Here is a 20,085-nt window from a genome sequence, read left to right as displayed (position 1 = left end):
AGAGTTCTCATTTGTACCAAGTTTTTAGGTAAAATGTATGCTACTTGTTTGGTAAGTGCTGGTGTCAATGGCAAGTAACATCTAAACTGAGACATGAAGGAGATATAGGATTTAGCAAAACACTGTGTTTGTATAGGTAGGAGGAGGGATGGTGAGGAAAGCTGAGGGCAAAGGCTCAGATAGAGGATAACTGCATGTCATCCAGAGGGACCTGCAGAACTATAGGATGTAGAGAGTGTGGAGAGATGTGGCTGCAGAGGTGAGGAGGAACCAGTTTTTAGAAGTGTTTTACCATACTAAATTTTCGTGGAGAGCCAGTGACTATAAGCAGGGAAGCAACATGATCAGATGTACAATAGCAAAAGACCATGTTATCCATCATAGAATGTGGATTGAAGGTGGGCCAGACCAGTAAGGAGACTAGTTAGGAAGCTACTATAGGGAATGAATTGGTGGCTAGGAGCTGTATAGTGGCAGTGAGGATGGAGAAAAATAGAAGAATTTGAAAGATACTTAAGAGGTAGACATTAAATTCTTCATGATTCATTTGATTGCTGGAACGTGGATAAGGGAGAAAAATCCAAGTTTATTCCTAAGCTTCTGCTTCGTAGTTAGACAGGGCTGTAATACAACAGCAAATGTAGGTTGGAGAACAGCAAAGTGGGTTGGAGAAGGAAGGAGTGGAGAGAGGGGTGATTTTGTGTCAGGCCCTGCTGATGTCCGGTGGGCCCCTGAGTATACAGGGATTGAGCCCAAGAGAGTGATCTGAACTGGAGGTACAGAGGTAGGACTTGCTGGCATATAGATGATAACTGAGATAGGGGAGCCAATGGAGTTGCTTGGGTGCAATATGGAGTAATAATATAATGTGGCCACATTTAGGAGATCCTTGGAAACACTGCCATTTAAGGAGAAGACTGAGGTAGAGAAGTCTGCAATAGAGATTGAAAAGCAGCTAGCCAAGAAGTGGGAAGAAAGTAGGAAGAGAGAACTAGGAAGAAAACCAAGAGAGTGTGACATCATGGAAGCTGAGGGTTCCAGCCACATCAAAAGCTAGGGAGAGACCATGTAAAATAAGAAGTGAACAACATCAGTTCACTCTTGGAGGAAGGTAATGGGTAACCCAAGTACAAGTTCTTATGGTGAGCTGTATAGCTTGAACCAGAAATGTCTAGAAAATAAGAACGCATAGGCAGATGAACATGATGACAATTTCTGGGTTACCCATTTTATCATTTCACAATGATTTCCATGAATTTGTCTGCTATTAATAATGAAAATTGAATGTGCCTTTTAAATATGCCTTTTCATATTAAATTTTGGATGTTTCTTGCAGTCTTCCCATATATGTTGGGCTTTCCTTCAGAAATAGTGAAACCTTCTGAACTCATGGTCTCCTGAAGATTTAGCTGTGAAAAAATAGTGGAAAAGTCATCCATATAGGAAGTCCAATGATTTGAAATTTTTTCTACAGTTGTATTTCATACAAATGCATGTCTGCCTATTCTTTTTTATAGTCTGACCTGTAGGCTTTTCAGACAATCCTAGAAAAATGCATCTTATTCCATTTTACAAAAACCAATATCCTGAAATGCTTAGATTGAAGTGTAGAGTTGTGTTTATTATGTTTTCTATTATTTGAAAGCCAACAAAATCAATAATGGAAGACTCATGAGGGATTTTGCTTTGGTTCTGCTCTCTTGAAATGAGATTATAGGGATTTTAAAATCTTGAATTCTCAAGCTATACAATAAATACCCAAAGGGCCAGCTAGAAAACAAACATTTCTGATAATTTAGAAATGAGATTTGAGTAAAAGTTACTATAACTGGAATCATAGATTTCCTTTGCAAAAGACAAAACTTAACTGATTAAGAAGTATTTTAAAGGAGACAGTTACTTAACAAATCCAGTATTAGCTCTCTATGAGATTTAAAGTTTCAATGGGAATTGTGAAACAAGTATAAAAAATATATTTATCACATTTTGACCATGGAAAGAATATATAGTTCATAACTATTTTTTTCTCTGAAGCACTCTCAAGCTGATGAAAACTCCTTGCCTTAACTTGAAAACTCCCTAGGAGTTGCTGGGTATTGAGAACCAAACTTTGCTTCCTGTCAACCTGTTCCCCCTACTGTCCCTAAAGACAGCTTGCATTTCCCTGCTTTTGATTCCCGTCAATTAGAATATCCCCTTATACATTTTCCACTTTCCTTCATTTCTACCTATTGATATCCCCCAAAGCCCAGATCAAATACTGCCTATTCTATTGGGTTAGATTTGCTAGCCACGTACAATATATAATGTTAGCTATTGCACATGGTAGCTATTTGCAAACTTACTTCTAGTTAAATTGTAAGTTTCTAGAGACAAAAATTGTATCTTATACCTTCCACATTGCCTAGCATGATGCCTAACATATGGTTGTCACTGTGTAAATGTTTATTATATTTAAAATGTTTACATTAAGAGTAAAGCTAGAATTTGGAACCATTTTCTCTTTTTCTGCCCTTGCCAAACTATGGAAGAAAAGTGGGTCAGGTTGTCTCCGGAGAATGTAGTCATTCAAAATTTAGAATTCATCCAGGTTCAACCAGAAACAAATATGTGTACATTATGATTACAAATTTCTCCTACAGAAAACATTGGAACTGGCAAATACTAATTTTCCAAGAAATTTCTATTTCTAAGGTAGACTTCTTGAATCTTTTAATCTGCCAATTACAATAGAAACCTTCTTATCCAATATAACTGGACTTAGTATTATATTTGGTCAATTTGTTGAAGTTTTTTAAAGTAGAAAAGCATTAAAAAATTATATAGATACTGTAATTTAAAACACAATCACTCACCAGTCTTTTTGAAATAAGGCTTCTTTTTGACTATGGGTTTGATATTTAGAGTTCATTGTTCTCTCTATAGCATAAATCACCAAAATGTATTATCTACTGCATTGTGTTAAATTTTTTTGAAGTAATCTGAGTGTAGAAATTTTTTAGCTTTTTGTTTATTGACCACTCTCTATTTTAAAATTTCTTCACTTCCACTAAGTTAACATTTTATTTTAATGTTTTATTTTTATCTTTCCAAAACATTCAGGAGAGATTTCATAGAAAAAGTTTCCTTGCCTGGGCATGGTGGCTCTCACCTGTAATAATCCCCAGCACTTTGGGAGGCCAAGGCGGGCAGATCACCTGAGGTCAGGAGTTCAAGACCAGCCTGGCCAACATGGTGAAACCCCGTCTCTGCTAAAAAATACAAAAATCAGCCAGGCATGGTGGCACATGCCTGTACTCCCACCTACTTGGGAGGCTGAGGCAGTAGAATCACTTGAACCCAGGAGGTGGAGGTTGCAGTGAGCCGAGATCACGCCACTGCACTCCAGCCTGGGTGACAAAACGAGACTCCATCTTAAAAAAAATAGTCTCCTTTTGTTTCGTAACCATGTATAATTATTTTATTTAATATTTAATTATAACAGTGGGCATAATTTGGGAACAAATACACCTGATTCATAACAAATAGTAATTAAACTGGTTGGAGCAGAAGTGCTTAGGCATAGTGCCAGTGTTAGCATTCGCCAGTGTTAGCATTCACTATGACATGGATAGCACTTAATACATTGCATATACAGAATGGAGAGTAACTGTTAATCTGGGGAACTGATGAGATGGAGCATGGTTAAGAGATCTTCTGTATTACTCGTATTTGTTACTGTATTTCTGACAGTGTTCCACAGAAAAATTGAGAAGTATTTTGTTAATAATTAAATAACTTTTCCCTCTGTCCTGAAGGACAGTGGGGTTAATTTAATGGATGTGTTGTGTTAATTCAAGGAGAATTGCCAAAGGTCTCTATATGGAGGAACAATATAGCATAGTACATCAAGGCTATTTCAGGTGTATTGGCTTCATTTCTGGATTTAGAATAATCTTTATAAAAAATTCATTTGACTTAAAATTATTCAAAGAATGAAGTGAAGGAGAGAATAGAACATTGAGAAAATGTGTTTTTTTTAATGCTTTATGGAAATTGGTTACAGATACTCTCACAGTATCATAAACCACTCATGGTGGTCTATGTCAAATCATAATTTTGTGACATCAAATATAAGAATAGGGTAGGGAGTTAAAATCAGCTGAGAATATTCTAGAAATGAAATTGAAGAATGGGTAGAGAATTCCTATAGTAAGGGTGCACTTTGTCTTCACACATTATTTAGAGATAGAACAGTGCTTAGATATCATCTAATCTAGTAGTTCTCAACTCTGGCTCTTCATCTGAGATATATACAGAAAAAACTCTTAGTTTTTAAAAATCACATTTCCTATAGGCCATCCCAATTTTCTTCCTTAATGCAATCACCTTATTTAGTCTACCTAGTGTTTAAATATTTCTCTCATTTTTATTATTCGTATTATTTTTGGTAATATGATAAAATGACCATGAAAGTAGGTAATATGAAATGATTTTCAGAAAATACCTTTAATAACATTCTACTATAAAAACAACTGGTTGAAGGAAGTTTTTTGAGTTAGTATAATATTGTAAAATACAACCACTTACTTTCAGGACTATTTTTTGATCCCCCAGAAACCTTGTTTGAGCAATGTTTGAATACGGATCTTTCTCAAGTCCTGAGAATTTTCCTTGAAATATTAAGACACGCTCAAAGACCTCCCATTATGTATGAACCTATTGACCTAATGGACTCTAATGAAAGATATTTGTTTTACTACTGGAAGATAAACTAAGATAAAATTAAATAAAAATAAGAGCAATACTGTTTCTGGATTTTGTCATGTTAAAACTCTGCATAAGCCAGGCACAGTGGCATGTGCCTGAAGTCTCAGCTACTTGGAAGGCTGAGGCAAGAGGAATGCTTGAGCCAGGAGTTCAAGGATGCAGTACACTATGATTGTGCCTGTGAATAGCCACTGCACTCCAGCATGGGCAACATAGCGAGACCCTGTCTCTAAAACAAAAATACAAAACAAAGCAAACTCTGATTAGCTAGATTTTGGTGGGTTTACATTTTACCTAGAAAAATAAGTTATTTTAGAGTTATACTTCCTGAATGTTAGGTTTGCTTTCACATTTGAACTTTTGCTTTTCTAGGGTTTTGAAGGTGTTTCTTTCACGAACGGCTCAACGAATTCCGTATATGACTGGTGGACGGGTAATGAGGATGCTGGCAGTAATACTCTTGGTAGTGTTTTGGTTTCTCATTGGCTGGACTTCATCTGTGTGCCAGAATTTGGAGAAACAGATTTCACTTATTGGCCAGGGGCAAACATCTGATCACCTCATCTTCAATATGTGCCTCATTGACCGCTGGGACTACATGACAGCAGTTGGTATGTGGTCACTTGTTTTGTGTGATGGTCTTACCATTTTTCAGTAGCATTAAAACTGGCTTCTTTAAAAGTCTTGCCAGACTCTTTTGTAAAGCCTAAACTAATCTCACGTAATGTAATTCTGGTAAAGTAACATGAAAATGGTAGTAATGGCATGTGAAATGCAAACTTTTTTCTGGACGTTTCTATTGTTTTTCAAAGGCATATAGCTTTGTTGAGAAAATGTAATCAAATAAATCAGAAAGGAGAAATGAAGTGAATAATGGCAACTTCTGTGTATAAAGAGCTTACTTTTTTCGATCTTATCAGTTGGTCCCCATTTGATTAATATTAACTATTCTCTTGATCTATATTTCCTTACTTGGGAGAAAAAAGGAAGCACGCTGTTTAAGATAAAATGTTGGCCCTATGATATATCAGACTTGGTGTCTAGGGCACTCTTTGGAAAAAGGTTGTCTCTGCAAAATTTCTGATTAATCTATCTTTCCTATGCTGACCTCAAAAGATAACTTATTTATAATTTTTATCTCTGGAGGTATAGAATTACACAAAGACTAAGCCACGCTCCATGAATGTAGTAAGTGCTATGTGGCTGAGAACCTGGAGGACTTTCAAGAGCTGCATCATGGCTTGGACCCAAAACACAGATTATTTTTCTGGCAGCCCAGTGTTTTGAAAAGATGAGGAAAATACACAGGAATTTTTCTGTTGCTAATATTAGTCTATTTTAAGCTAAGTCTCTAAACATACAAAAAAAAAGGGATATTTTATTGTTGTTCCCCTCAGTAAGCCACAGGACAAACCTTAATTGTCTTTGGCAGATATAAAAAACAGAAACATGAGTTTGACCCATTTTTTGTCCCCCTCATATTTTGCAATTGTTGGCTAAATATTCACATCTAGTCTTTTGCTGGAAGCTAATACAATGTATATTGAGTTTACAGTTCAAATGGAGGAACATTTTTCTGGGCAAGATATTTTAGGAATCTTATAAACCTAGTATCTGCAATAGTGAAGCAATATGGGTATGTAAAGAGAATGATTATTATATATAAAGCTTATTATATTTTGGGTAATATAACTATCAGAAGATAAATCATGACACTAGGGTAGGAAGCGATTCTGATCTTGGCTTTAGTCTAGATATGAAAATAAAATTGTATAGATAAGAAATTTCTACTCACCCTAACATTATTTTACGCTTTCAATGCAAGTTAACCAAATAGGAAAAATCATTTCCTTGTATTATTATGAAGCAAAGGCCACTAGTTTTTATTTTTCTGTTTTACAAAAAGAAAAAAAAAAAAAACCCCTCCCCCTAAAAAAAAACCAACAAACCCTCAAAATACATGATGACAAACAAGCAGAGAGCATGGCCTGTTCACCAAGAATTTTTTATGCATTGAAATTGAGATGCATTTGAGACCTTTAAAAATTTATTTTGCCCTCCAAAGAGGATCATATTCATGATTTCTATGTAGAAATATACAGAAATATATAATTGATAGTAACCTGTATAGTCATTATTCCTTTCATTAGGTAGCTTATTGATTCACATAGATGCATAAGAATTATTAAAAAGCAAAGTTAAGTGGTGAATATTCTTGGTGCAATAGTTTAGTAAAAGGAGATAGCAGTTTGGACTAGAACTCAGGAACCTTTTATAAAGGACAAGTTCTATTAACCATGGGTAATATTTACATTACCGTAAAGAGGCATAAAGAACATTCATTTTATAAGAATAGTGAAGGTCCAGGCGCGGTGACTCACGCCTGTAATCCCAGCACTTTGGGAGGTGCGGTGGGTGGATCATGAGGTCAGGAGTTCAAGACCAGCTTGACCAACATGGTGAAACACCATCTCTACTAAAAATACAAAGATTAGCCAGACGTGGTGGTATACTCCTGTAATCCCAGCTACTTGGGAGGCTGAGGCAGAAGAATCGCTTGAACCCAAGAGGTGGAGGTTGGAGTAAGCCGAGATCATGCCACTGCACTCCAGCCTGGGAGACAGAGTAAGACTTTGTCTCAAAAAAAAGAAAAAAAAAAAAATAGTGAAGGAGTGGGGCAGTGGCTCACACCTGTAATCCCAGCTACTCAGGAGGCCAAGGCATGAGAACTGCTTGAACCTGGGAGGTGGAGATGGGAAGTAGAGATTGCAGTGAACCGAGATCACGCCGCTGCATTCCAGTCAGAATACATTGGATGGTTGAGTTTCTTGTGAGTTTATTAAATATACTGTTAATAATACTGTATGGTTACGTTTATTGAAAATGTCTTAGAGAAATTTAGAGAAACAGAAAAGTGATATAATGAATCAGTAAATTCAATCAAGATGACTATAAGGATGTATTTTTTTTTAAGTGAAATGTACCAAACTCACCAAATTCAGGGGTTGGGGAGTTGGAATCATTAGAAAGGAGAAAGAGCAGCTCTCAAAGTGTGGTCCTAGAACCCACAGCAGCTGCATCACCTGGGGACTTGTTAGAAATGCAGATTCTTAGCACCCACTCTGACTTCCTCAATCAGACACTCCCGGATAGTGGAGCACAGCAATCTGTGTTTCATAAGCATTCAGGTGATTCTCATATTACTCTAAAGTACAGAACTGCTGACTCTTTGGAGGGAATCAGATGAACTTATGAGAACATAAAGATAACTAATCTCAATAGTGCCCTGGCCATTCCATTCACTCTTACTGTTCCCCTGGATCAAACACTAGAACATTCTTCGCAATTATTATTTCAAATCCTCTTTTCATACCTCCAAACTCTCCATGTTTCTCTTTTCTCTTAGTAGATGACTTCTATTTGAAAAAATAATAAACAGGACCCATACAATAGAAATATCTTCAAATTCCTGCCTTCTTATCTATTAAATCTTCCCATATCCACATTTATTCTTATATTTTCTCCTTCATATTATCTAAGGTAACACCACAACCTGTGCCAGACTCATCTAACATTTTGGCACCCTCATCTCCAGTGGCCATTCTCACTTTATGTGAACTTTCTGTTATATAAAACTCCCCTACCTCCAAGTCACTCGTTGAAGACACTGAAGAACTGTTTTGTTTTTTTGTGTTTTTTTTTTCAGTAGCTTTGGGGGTACAGGTGGTTTTGGTTACATAGATGAATTGTATACTGATGAAGTCTGAAATTTTATTGCACCTGTCACCCAAGGTAGTGTACATTGTACCCAGTCTGTAGTATTTTATCCCTTACCCCCTAACTCCTTCTGAGTCTCCAGTGTCCATTATACCACTCTGTATGCCTTTGTGCGCCCATGGCTCACCTCCCACTTATAAATGAGGACATACACGATTTGGTTTTCCATTCCTGAGTTATGAAGAACGCCATTCTGATCACAACCCATTTCTAGCTCATTTACCCCCTCTACAATAGCTCTTTTCAGATTGCTTTCATTGTACTTTACTGCTCCTTTGTACTCCATTGTACTTTACTTTACTTCCTCCAGAGAGGAAGCTTACCAGGCAGCAGATTTTTCCACTTGCAGTATTGGAACTATGAAAAGAAAATGGGCATTTTAAAAAGACATTAATTTTGAATAATTCTGGGAAAGAGGACATAGAGAGTAATGACGACCCTGAGATAGAGAGTGCAAGAGAAAATGAAGATTCATAGCTTGAGAGGGCTGCGGGGCATGCAGTTCCTTAGGCAATAACCAGGTCTCAGTTAAAGAGGTACCAAGAAACTAAGAGAAGAGACTGATTCTAGTGGTAGGATCTAGGTCATGGCTTCAGGAATGAGATAGAAGTATCAAAACTTAAGAGGCAGAAATTAAACTAATACGCCTAAAGATGTTAGGCGATAACATTAGGGTCTCTTAGAAAATCAAGACTCGTGATGAGAGTGCAGGGACCAAGAAGTAAGAGGAAATTAAATTTTTGGTGGTGTTTTTGTCATCTCACAGTCATTGTTTTTGTCCTATAAACTACTGTAACACATTAGTCCCCATAGTGTGCTCATCCTATAGTGACACTGTTCTCTAAAAAAAAAAAAAAAGTCAAGGCACATAATTTTAAAAAAGAATATTTGGAATTAGGACTGTCTTGAGAAATCTGAGACATGTGGTTGTTGTAATTATTTTTCACACTATCCTAATAAAAGTTTTCATTTATTTCTCTTTCAGCATGCAGCATCAATATTTAACCTCTCAATTTAATGGCTTCTAATGTGTAGTGTGTGCCTTTTTACAGTCTCTTTATAGAGCTCTATAAGTAACATGGTTTTGATACTCAGACTGTTAATCAAAAATAAATCCATATATCTTCAGTCAGCTAGAAAACCTGTACTGCTGAACACTAAATTATTTCCTGGATCCTAAGCGGGAATGTTCCCATGTAGGAAGGGGCTGTAGAGAGGGAGGAAATAGGCTTAACCATGAGCGTGATGGGAAATCTTTCTCAAGAAGCTGTATGCACTTACATTAGTGTCAAGAGCTCGTTCAGAAAAAAAGAAAAAGTGATGATAAATATATTGGTACCTTTGCGTTCTGGATCAGCTTTACCCATCAAAAACAATCCCTTTTTCAAAATAAGAAATCATTTGAGTGAGTGAACTACTAGTTTTTCCAGTGAAGTAGAGTTCTAGTTAGAAATATGGATCATACATTCAAAGACCGGGTTCATTCTATTTTTGCTCATTGCACGGGGCTGCTCCAAAACTGCTCAGATAGATGACTTTCCTACCACAGTGTTTCAAAAGAGAAAACACGTATAGAAAATAGGTTGGAAAAATCTCAGAAGCTACAAGAGCCACAGTGTCTTCTTGAGGAAATTATTTTAAAACATAGAAGGGGGAAAATGGCTTTCAGAATCACATTGTCATTTATATCCATTGATAATTTTCAATTATTTTGTTTGTCCTGTATTAAAAAAGAGATAAGCTTTAATGGAAAAAAATAAGGATAAGGACATTGCTACATGGACATTGGACAATGTGAGAAGTGCTTTTCAGGCAGAGTAGTCAGTTTTTCTTAACAAATGACTTTATTCATCTGGTGGAAAGAGAATTTTAAAATTTGGATGTTCCAAGACATTTCTACATTATAATTCCTATAAATATTTAAACTGCCATACCGTTTTGAGAATCATGTACATCTATAATAACAATACATACTATAGTACTTACACTACTCATCATTATATGACTCAGTACCCTGCATTTTTCTGAGTACATTTAAATGTATTTTCTGTAGCTCACTGAAGACAAAAGAGTATTTCCATCTGCTCCTCCCTCTTGTAACTACATGCTCCTCAGCAACATGGCCTACATTGTTCACACTTATCCCTGACACACAGAACCTGACAGGTGTAGGATCTTGAAAAATATTTGTTGAAAGAACAAAGCAGTCAGCTGTCTTCATCTTGTGATATTTTCTATTGTCAGACTTAGACCAGTATGAGGAAACATGTTAAAGCCAAAGACTGTGGAAGTCATACACTTGTCCCAGCTTCATTTTCATGGTAAATGTATATGTTCAAATTTGGGGGGAGGTATTTTGGAGCAAGTTATAGAAACCAATGGATAATTGCCGGCCATTTTATGAAACTCTACCTTTGACTTCTCCAACGGTCGTAATAGATTGGTACAAACTTGCATGGCAAAGGAAAACTATAAAACATATTACATAGTGTAATTACAAATATTGAAGCAGAATATAATAGATTTAAGGAATATTTTGATTATTTCACTATTGTCCTAGAGCTATCTAAAGAATAAAGGGGTTGGCGGGGCACGGTGGCTCACGCCTGTAATCCCAGCACTTTGGGAGGCCAAGGCGGGCGGATCACAAGGTCAGGAGATCAAGAACATCCTGGCTAAAACGCTGAAACCCCATCTCTACTAAATACAAAAAAAAAAAGTAGCGGGGTGTGGTGGTGGATGCCTGTAGTCACAGCTACCCGGGAGGCTGAGACAGGAGAATGGCATGAACCCAGGAGGCAGGGCTTGCAGTGAACCAAGATGGCACCACTGCACTCAAGCCTGGGTGACAGAGCAAGACTCTTGTCTCAAAAATAAATAAATAAAAATGAAATAACAAAAGAATAAAGGGGTTGAGACTGGGAAACATTCTCCTAAATTAATGAAGAAAATAAACCAATGTATCATGTCATACTCATTTTGGAAACTGTTGGTAGTACGACTGTCATAATTTTTTTTTTCCCTAAATCTTCCTACCCTGGTTGGTAAATTGGCAGTCAGTTGTCCATGTTCAGGATATTTTGCAATAGCATTAAACTTGTCATATTAAAAAGTCAAAACTTTATTCCCCTATGAGTTTTCTAATTGGATAATACAAACTGACAAGTAAGAATTGATTTCTCATGCCTGAATTAACTGTTAATAATTTCACCCCTAGAGTCAAGTAGACCACATCTTGACACCTAAGTTTAGATATCCCAGGCAGGCAGGTCCTCCAGTATGAGGCACCCAAATTGAAAATATATTTATTTAATAACAGAGGTTGTGATGTAATGGAGTTCATCCATTGACATATGTAGTTGAATAGCACTCAATTTGTGATTACACATTTAGAACATACATTGAAGATACTGAAGCAGAACCAGTGACCAAGATAAGCTAGAACAAGCGGGCAGATTCTTACCTTACCTGCAAGAAACAACAAGACCGCAAAAAAAGTAGCTAATAAATGGTAGCATTGAGGACATTTAGAACTTTCCTTCTGTGACTAAATCTGTGCATCAAACTTTAATATTGACCCAGGTAAGCGCTGAGCTGTTTCCACAGTTTCTTCCAGAAGTTACCAGAAGTTAAGTGATGACAGAATGTTATAAAAAGTTATGTGATTGAGAATAAATGTATTTTACTGCCCTCCTGGCATAAGAATACATCCAAAAAGCCCTATCTAGGCTTCTATTTGTCCTCTGTTATCTCCTGTAATTCTGTCTGTCTGTATCACTGATATAGCCTAACTCTTCTCAACAGCGTTTATATGATCTAATAACTGTTCCCTGATAGGAACCCTGTTATAAATTCAGTTCTCTCCCCCTACCTTCCACCTCTTCATAGTTGTGAAAGTCCGATGATACATGAGGAGTCTCATGGTTCTGGAAACTCAGAGCTTGACATCGCTTGTTACGTATTTTATTCACCACATTGAAAAGAAAGACGTAAATGAAAATACAAGCAATAATTAAACAGGTGTGATAGGCTTGAGTCTAATTCCATTTGGAAATTTTTAAATATTTGTCTTTTAGTGAATTCCAGCATTGATTAGTTCACTGTTCAAAAGTATTAGTTTCCATGGATTTCACATAAAATATTGCCATTATAGAAAATACAGTCTTTATTCTTCTTTATTGACATGCTTTTCTCCTTTGTTCTTCCCTTTCCTGGTGCAATATTTTTAACACACACCAAAAAAAACAAAAAAAAAAAACAAAAAAAAACAAAAACTAGGCAGTGTGTTCAGTAATTTAATTAGTCATATGCCAATGTTTAGAAAGAACTGAGAAAAATACAGCAACTCTCTTGCTGAGTTATATAAGGAAATTCTAAAATAGCAATTGTTTTTAAGGTTTTAAATACCTAATTACCCTAGAAGATTAGGCTTTATTATGGCAGGTGAAATGTGATATAAGCACCATTTAATGAATGTTACAGAAAATAGATTAGACTTCCTCTTCATCTGACAGATTAATGTTCTTTATTTAGGTTCATTATGTATATTTTCTTTTATTCTAGTATATCATATGCCTTAATGCACACTGCACTACTTGTTACTATTTTAAACATATATTTTTATTTAAAAACATTTTTTTGAGTCAGAGTCTCCCTCTGTCACCCCGGCTGGAGTGCAGTGATGTGATCATAGCTCACTGCAGCCTCAAACTCCTGGACTCAAGCCATTCTTCTGCTTCACCCTCCCAAGTAGCTGGGACTACAGGTGCACCACCATATGCCCAGCTAATTTTTAAAACATTATTTTTATTAGAGACAGACTTGCTGTGTTGACCAGGCTGGTGTCAAACTCCTGGCCTCAAACAATCTCCCCTCCCAAGCCTCCCAAGCTACTGGGATTACAGGCATGAGACACCATGTGTGACCTTAACAAGTATTTTAAATTTTCAATCAAAGGATAAAAGCTTGACCACATTGTCTTGGCTTAGGGCTATATCACTAGAAACTACATATGCTTCTCAAAGCACTTGCTTGAGTGTCTTCAGAATGATGGAACTGGGAGTTCTTATTTATATACCACCTCTTCTGAAAAGTGCTTTACTTTCTCTTTGCCCTTTAGCATAGTTCAAATAACTGTGCCTCAAAGAAGTGTAACAGTTTTCCACAAAGGCAGAATGTGAATAATAAATAAATAACCCCCCACAGCAGTCTTCATGGTAGCCCTCCAGCTAGCACTTCAAATAGTATGTGTGAATTTCTAGTGATGCAGCCCCAGGGAAGGCAGATCACTAGTCAAAGCCACTAGGCTTTCATAAAAGATCAAAAGGCAGAAAGACACTTTGATAATAGCAGCAAGTGATCCCATATCCAGCTCCCTCCCCTAATAACAACAATACCCATGCAAATGACAGTGTATTCATTCGTTTTCACACTGCTGATAAAGACATACCTGAGACTGGGTATTAAAAAAAAAATTTAATGGACTCACAGTTCCACATGGCTGGGGAGGCCTCACAATCATGGTGGAAGGTGAAAGACATGTCTTACATGGTGGCAGGCAAAGAGAATGAGAACCAAGTGAAGGGGTTTCCCTTTATAAAACCATCAGATCTCATGAGACTTATTCACCACGAGAATAGTATGGGGGAAACCACCCTCATGATTCAGTTATCTCCCATGGTGGGGTGAGGAGTCTCTCCCACAACACATGGAATTATGGGAGCTACAATTCAAGATGAGATTTGGGTGGGAACACAGCCAAGCCGTATCAGAGAGAGAGAGGAAATGGAAGACACAACCTGCTCGTCTGACCTGGACCCTGTGCTCTGAGAGGACTTCCATCCGAGTCTGCCTTTGTGAGCTCATCATGTCCCCACTCTTTAATGTGTATCCATAAGCTCTGAGGCAGCTGAGTTTTGCCAGAGTTCTGTCACCCCATGTGAAACTAAAAAATGGATATGCCAGAGAGAGAGAACCCTCTACACCCTTTTTACTTAAGATGCAATGGAGAATAAGGAAAAAAATCTTGGTCCCCATTCTAGCAATGTGTGAACAGAAGCAATGAAGAAAAGCCAGCCTGTGTGGCCACTCCCAATCATTCTGGCCTCAGAGAGCCCTCAGCTCCGAGGGAGTGGTAAGAGAATAGAAATAATCAAGTCACTCTGTGACTTCATACCATTGCTATGACTGACTGTGTTACTCCTCAGTGTTCCCAACAGTATCTCTGACCCAAGCTTGACATTTCAGAATTCAAAATTGTTACCCCTGCCTTATTAAAGGAGTCACAAGTTCTACAATAAAACCTTCACAAAGGTAGATAATGTACAAAATACATTTAGCACAGTGCTCGGTCCATTCAACAGATGTCAGGTATGAAATCAGATTGAGGGGACAAAAAGTACTTCTGAGGAGAGCTCCTTTAATTACTACAGGCTATTCAATTCTAATTAATGTATCAGCTGTTCTAAATACAAACAATTGCTACCTGGAAAAAATATTTGTTTTCTTCAGTAGGATAACAATATTTCCAAGGGTTAAGAAAATCTCAGTCAAGAATGTCATTTAGGGAGCACTGGTCAGGAACTAAGAGACTCGGATTCCGGCCTCCAATCTGCTGCTCACGGGGTGAGTGAAGCTGGAGAATGGACGTTCTCTGCAGACGTATCGTATAGCCCATCCCGCCCATCCTGGAGCTTCGTGCTTCCAGAGAGCTGGGAAGGGAACATACACCCAGCCTCCATTGTCCTAGTTGTGAAATGCACTGTACTTGCGACGTCTTCTGCGTGCTTCTCTGTCTCGGAGCTGAATAAACTGACTTTAAAGGCCCGCAGAATAACAGCAGCTCACCAACTACCTGCTTCCCAGCAGCAGAAACACTCAGAAATGTACCTGTTCACTACATGGTCTAATAAAGTCACTTGTAACTTAATTAGTGACATTCTCATTGAATAGAAGAGACATTCTCTTGGCCGGGCGCGGTGGCTCAAGCCTGTAATCCCAGCACTTTGGGAGGCCGAGACGGGCGGATCACGAGGTCAGGAGATCGAGACCATCCTGGCTAACACGGTGAAACCCCGTTTCTACTAAAAAATACAAAAAAATAGCCGGGCGAGGTGGCGGGCGCCTGTAGTCCCAGCTACTCGGGAGGCTGAGGCAGGAGAATGGCGTGAACCCGGGAGGCGGAGCTTGCAGTGAGCTGAGATCCGGCCACTGCACTCCAGCCCGGGCCACAGAGCAATACTCCGTCTCAAAAAAAAAAAAAAAAAAAAAAAGAAGAGACATTCTCATTGTTTTAATCAGTGTAATCATAATTGGCTTTATTTTAACCAAAGAAAAGGCAGATAACCACCCAGAATATCTAGGGCTTATAATATAATATAAATGCTTATTATTTATATTCAAGCTTCTTTATACTAGCTGAACCCTAGAATTCTGAAATTGAAGGTATTCAAGAATTACTGAAGTTGTTTGATTTAACACGTAGTGATAACCTCTGTGCCACCCACTCTGTTGTTAGAAAGAAAACAAAATGAGTTAACCTGGGTAGAATTGTAAAAAAATTTTTTCACCTTAACCATGAAGTTTTTAAATAGATAGGATATAGAGAAAAATAGAAGAGGACATTAAAAGAGACACTTGGGAAATAAAACCTAAACGTTTTATCATTTATATACTTATTTATGTCGTGTAAAGATAATTTTTAATGGGGCCAAGCAGGGTAAAATATCATTAATGCAAAATGCCTTTGCAGCACGGTAAATCGGAGTACCACAGCTTGAGTGGCATTTGCACTTTGAAGTTGTTTTTCTCTCAGCTTTTGTGGGTAGTCTAGGATCATGGAACTGGAGCATCTTCAGTGTCAAAGAATTTATACTACTTTTCATTTCCTTGCTTGGCCCAGCCGTTTGAAAAAAAAATCACTTGAAAATAGTTTCCTTATAGTATATTAATTCTTCAAAGGCTATGGTAGTTAACTTTTAAACTGAGTGTTATTCCATGCAGATTAAAAAGAAAAGACTTCAGTTTCTGAAAGCCCTATTTGGATCTCGAAATATAAATGCAATCCTTTTTGTAACTATACTCATGCCTTTCATCAAAATTATTTAACATCAGAAATTATTTTCTAAAGAAGAAGCACAAAACATATTTCAACTCCCACGTAATAACACCGCAAATTTGGTAACATCTGCATACTTTCTTTACTAATTGCAGTGCTAGTCTGAAGTTAATTATATGAAACTGATTTTTTTTCCCCAAGCACAACTTTTATATATCACATTTAGTTTAATTGGTACTTTGAATAATAAATTGTTTTTCAGCTACAGCACATTGTTTGATATTGCTAATGAAATGATTTTATGTTCAAACTGAGCTATTATGAGAAATCTTATTTTGTCTTATATTTTTAAATATAATTCTCCATTGTAGCACACTAATTAACCTGATAACTACTTTTCTTTTTCTGAGTCTTCAGTATAACATTATGTAAAAACTGTGTAAGTAGCAGGAGATACTGTTTTCATAATGCAGCTACATGTGAATCCTTCCACTACAGCATATTTTTGTCCTAGTGGTACTTAATAATACTTTTGCAGTCACCATTCTTTTGTGCCAAGCACAGTACCACAAACTCAGTAATCAGTTTCAGATTAACACAATTAATGATGCCAGTATGATCTTTAGATCACTTATAGGCCTGTTTAAAGAAAAACTTGAGACAAAATAAAACCTAACAGTTTATCTGAGCAAAGATCAATTCATGAATCAGGAAGCACCAACACCAAAGGGAGGTTGTGGGTTTTGCTGTGGCAGCCTGAGCATTGAACTTTTACAGGCTGGAGATGGAAGCAAAATTTAAAAAACAAAACCAAACAACATAAACTACTTGATTGGCCAGAGCTAGGTGTTTGCCTTATTTGGATATTGTCCAGTGGAAGGTCCCAGGTTACAAAACCAATCAGCTATTTGGCTGTCTATGATTGGCTAAAGCTTCCTTCACAATTAATCAGTTACAAAGAATGCTTCTACCTTTAGTTTCTGTTTGTATGCCTGCAACCCTTATGCAAGTAAATAGAAACTGTAGGCTAATGGCTTCTTCCTTATTTTCCTTTCACAGGCCCTGCAATGTTAGATGGAGGGGCAAGGTAACAGAAAGTCTCCATCTCTAATGACTTAAACATGAAACTGACATCATTTAGACTTACTCAACAATTATTTACTAAATCTTATCTACATTGTCCCAGTACTGTTGCTACCATCTATGTGGCAAAGGGAGAAAAGAAACTGAAAAACTTAGTTCCTGCCCCGTAGTTCATAACTAGTTGGGATGGGTGTCAACTAACAAGACCCCATGAACAATTTTCTTCCAATTATATGTTGGGTGGCATTATTCTCTGCATTGTGCCATATACATAAAAACTATAAAGATACTAGAGGGAAGAAAATTCAGTGTAGGTTAGAATAATTTCAGGAGGCTTTGTGATAGAAACAGGACTTGAATTGGACATTGAAAAATTGATTACGATTTTTCCACCTGAAATTCTAGCTCCCACTAGAAATGAGAGCAATAGTGTGAGCAAGACCAATAGCTCAGAAGCAAGACCAAGATTTGGAAGGGCGAGGAGCAGTGGCTCACGCCTGTAACCCCAGCACTTTGGTAGGCCAAGGTGAGTGGACTGCTTGAGGCCAGAAGTTTGAGATGAGCCTGGCCAACATGCCAAAACCCCGTCTCTACTAAAATTACAAAAATTAGCTGGGCATGGTGGCTCATGCCCATCATCTCAGCTGCTCAGACGGCTGAGGCACAAGAATCACTTGAACCCTGGAGGCAGAGGTTACAGTGTGCCAAGATCACGCCACTACACTCCAGCCTGGGTAACAGAGCAAGACCCTGTCTCAACAACAACTATATATATATATATAATTAATATATATAATTATATATTTTATATATATATATAGAGAGAGAGAGATTTGGAGTGTTCAGAGGACAAAGAGACCTTCTAGATCTGCTCAAAGAGTTTATGCTGGGGAGTACTGAGATGTCATGTTAGATATATATTATGAAGTCAAATTGTAGAGGGCTAGGAATGCCAGGATAACAGGATTTGTGAAATAGTGAGCCACTGAAAATTTCTGAATGAAGACGCATTGACGCCTCACAGGAGGCTAACCCGAAGGCCAGAGACCACAGTAGAAGTCAAGGTCAACCACAAGCAAAAATAAAGTCAAAGCAATGTGGGCAGCTAACATGAAGGCTGTGCAGTAAGACAGCCTTGAAAGTAAAGCCATAAGGTCTTCCTTTGGGACAGGAATTATTTCCAGGGTTGTAAGTAGGTATGCAAGAATCTTTTCTTTTTCTTTTTTTTCTTTTTTCTGAGGCAGAATCTCACTCTGTCACCCAGGCTGGAGTGCAGTGGCATGACCTCAGCTCACTGAAGCCTCCACCTCCTGGTTTCAAGCAATTCTCCTGCCTCAGCCTCCTGAGTAACTGGGACCACAGGCACGTGCCACCATGCCAGGCTAATTTTTGAATTTTTAGTAGAGACAGGGTTTCACCAATGTTGGCCAGGCTTGTCTTGAACTACTAACTAGCCTGATCCACCTGCCTCAGCCTCTCAAAGTGCTGGGATTATGGGTGTGAGCCACCACACCCAGCCCAGTATGCATGAACCTTCTAATGGAGATGTGACTGGGTTAACCCAAATGCAGTGGCACAGATGTGAACAAGTCCTGATACGATCAAAATGGAGTTTCAGAAAAACAAACCTGTTACTGTTACGAAGAATGTATTAACACAGGTGAAACTGTCACTGAAATGCCAGGGTTTCAGTCTAGGTCCTACTGATCACTGTACAGAAAGCCAATCCCTGAGACAACAATATTGCCAGGGAAGAAGGCTTTAATCAAGGACTATAGCCAAGGAGATGGGAGATCAGTCTCAATTCCGTCTTCCTGACTAAAATTAGAGGTTTATATAGCAGGGAAGAAATGTAACCGTATGTGGAAAACAGGAATCAGGGAGGGGTAACAAAGAGAAGTTGATCAAGAAGAAGCAGGTGGTTGGTTAGGCAATCACAATGGGTGAGGGATCTGGTGTCTCATTGTCCAGATGCAGTGATCTGGTAAGTTTCAGCTCCTTGATACTATCTGGAGGACTGATGGTTGGTTTCCTAAAAAAGGAACTCAGATATGACAAATGTAACCTTTTCAAATTTTAAGACTGGGAGGATCAATTTCTATTTTTATTCAAAGAAACCACAAATATCAGTTCTGTGGGACAATTAGACCAATTACAAAGTCAAGTTTACATGAGCCCTTGAAAAAAAAAATTTCAACAAAACGTAAACTGATAAGGGCTTAGGCAAAGATTGTTATTGTGGGCATTGAGAAGAATTAATACATCTGAGAAATGACTCAAAGAAAAATGTAGAAATGAAAGGTAGAGATTTCAAACCTAGGTAAAGAAGACAACAGTAATTCCATGAACAGAAATACAAGAGTTGGGAAAGGAAATTATACATGAAAATCTCAGAGTTAAGATGGCCGAATAGGAACAGC

General features: G+C 37.7%; 1 protein-coding gene across 1 annotated transcript in view; it reads left to right on the top strand.

The window, feature by feature from the left end:
• Positions 1-20,085, top strand: part of GPR158 (G protein-coupled receptor 158) — a 426,327-nt gene that overhangs the window by 385,455 nt on the left and 20,787 nt on the right. Inside the window, exon 7 of the mRNA XM_025397555.1 lies at positions 5,122-5,360. Within this exon, the coding sequence (XP_025253340.1) occupies positions 5,122-5,360 (239 nt within the window). The remainder of the gene's footprint in view (positions 1-5,121; positions 5,361-20,085) is intronic.

This window comes from Theropithecus gelada, chromosome 9, assembly GCF_003255815.1.
Source record: "Theropithecus gelada isolate Dixy chromosome 9, Tgel_1.0, whole genome shotgun sequence".
In the NCBI taxonomy this organism is placed as follows: domain Eukaryota; kingdom Metazoa; phylum Chordata; class Mammalia; order Primates; family Cercopithecidae; genus Theropithecus; species Theropithecus gelada.
The sequence above is the reverse complement of the archived record's forward strand: the minus strand, read 5'-3'. Positions and strand labels throughout refer to the sequence as shown.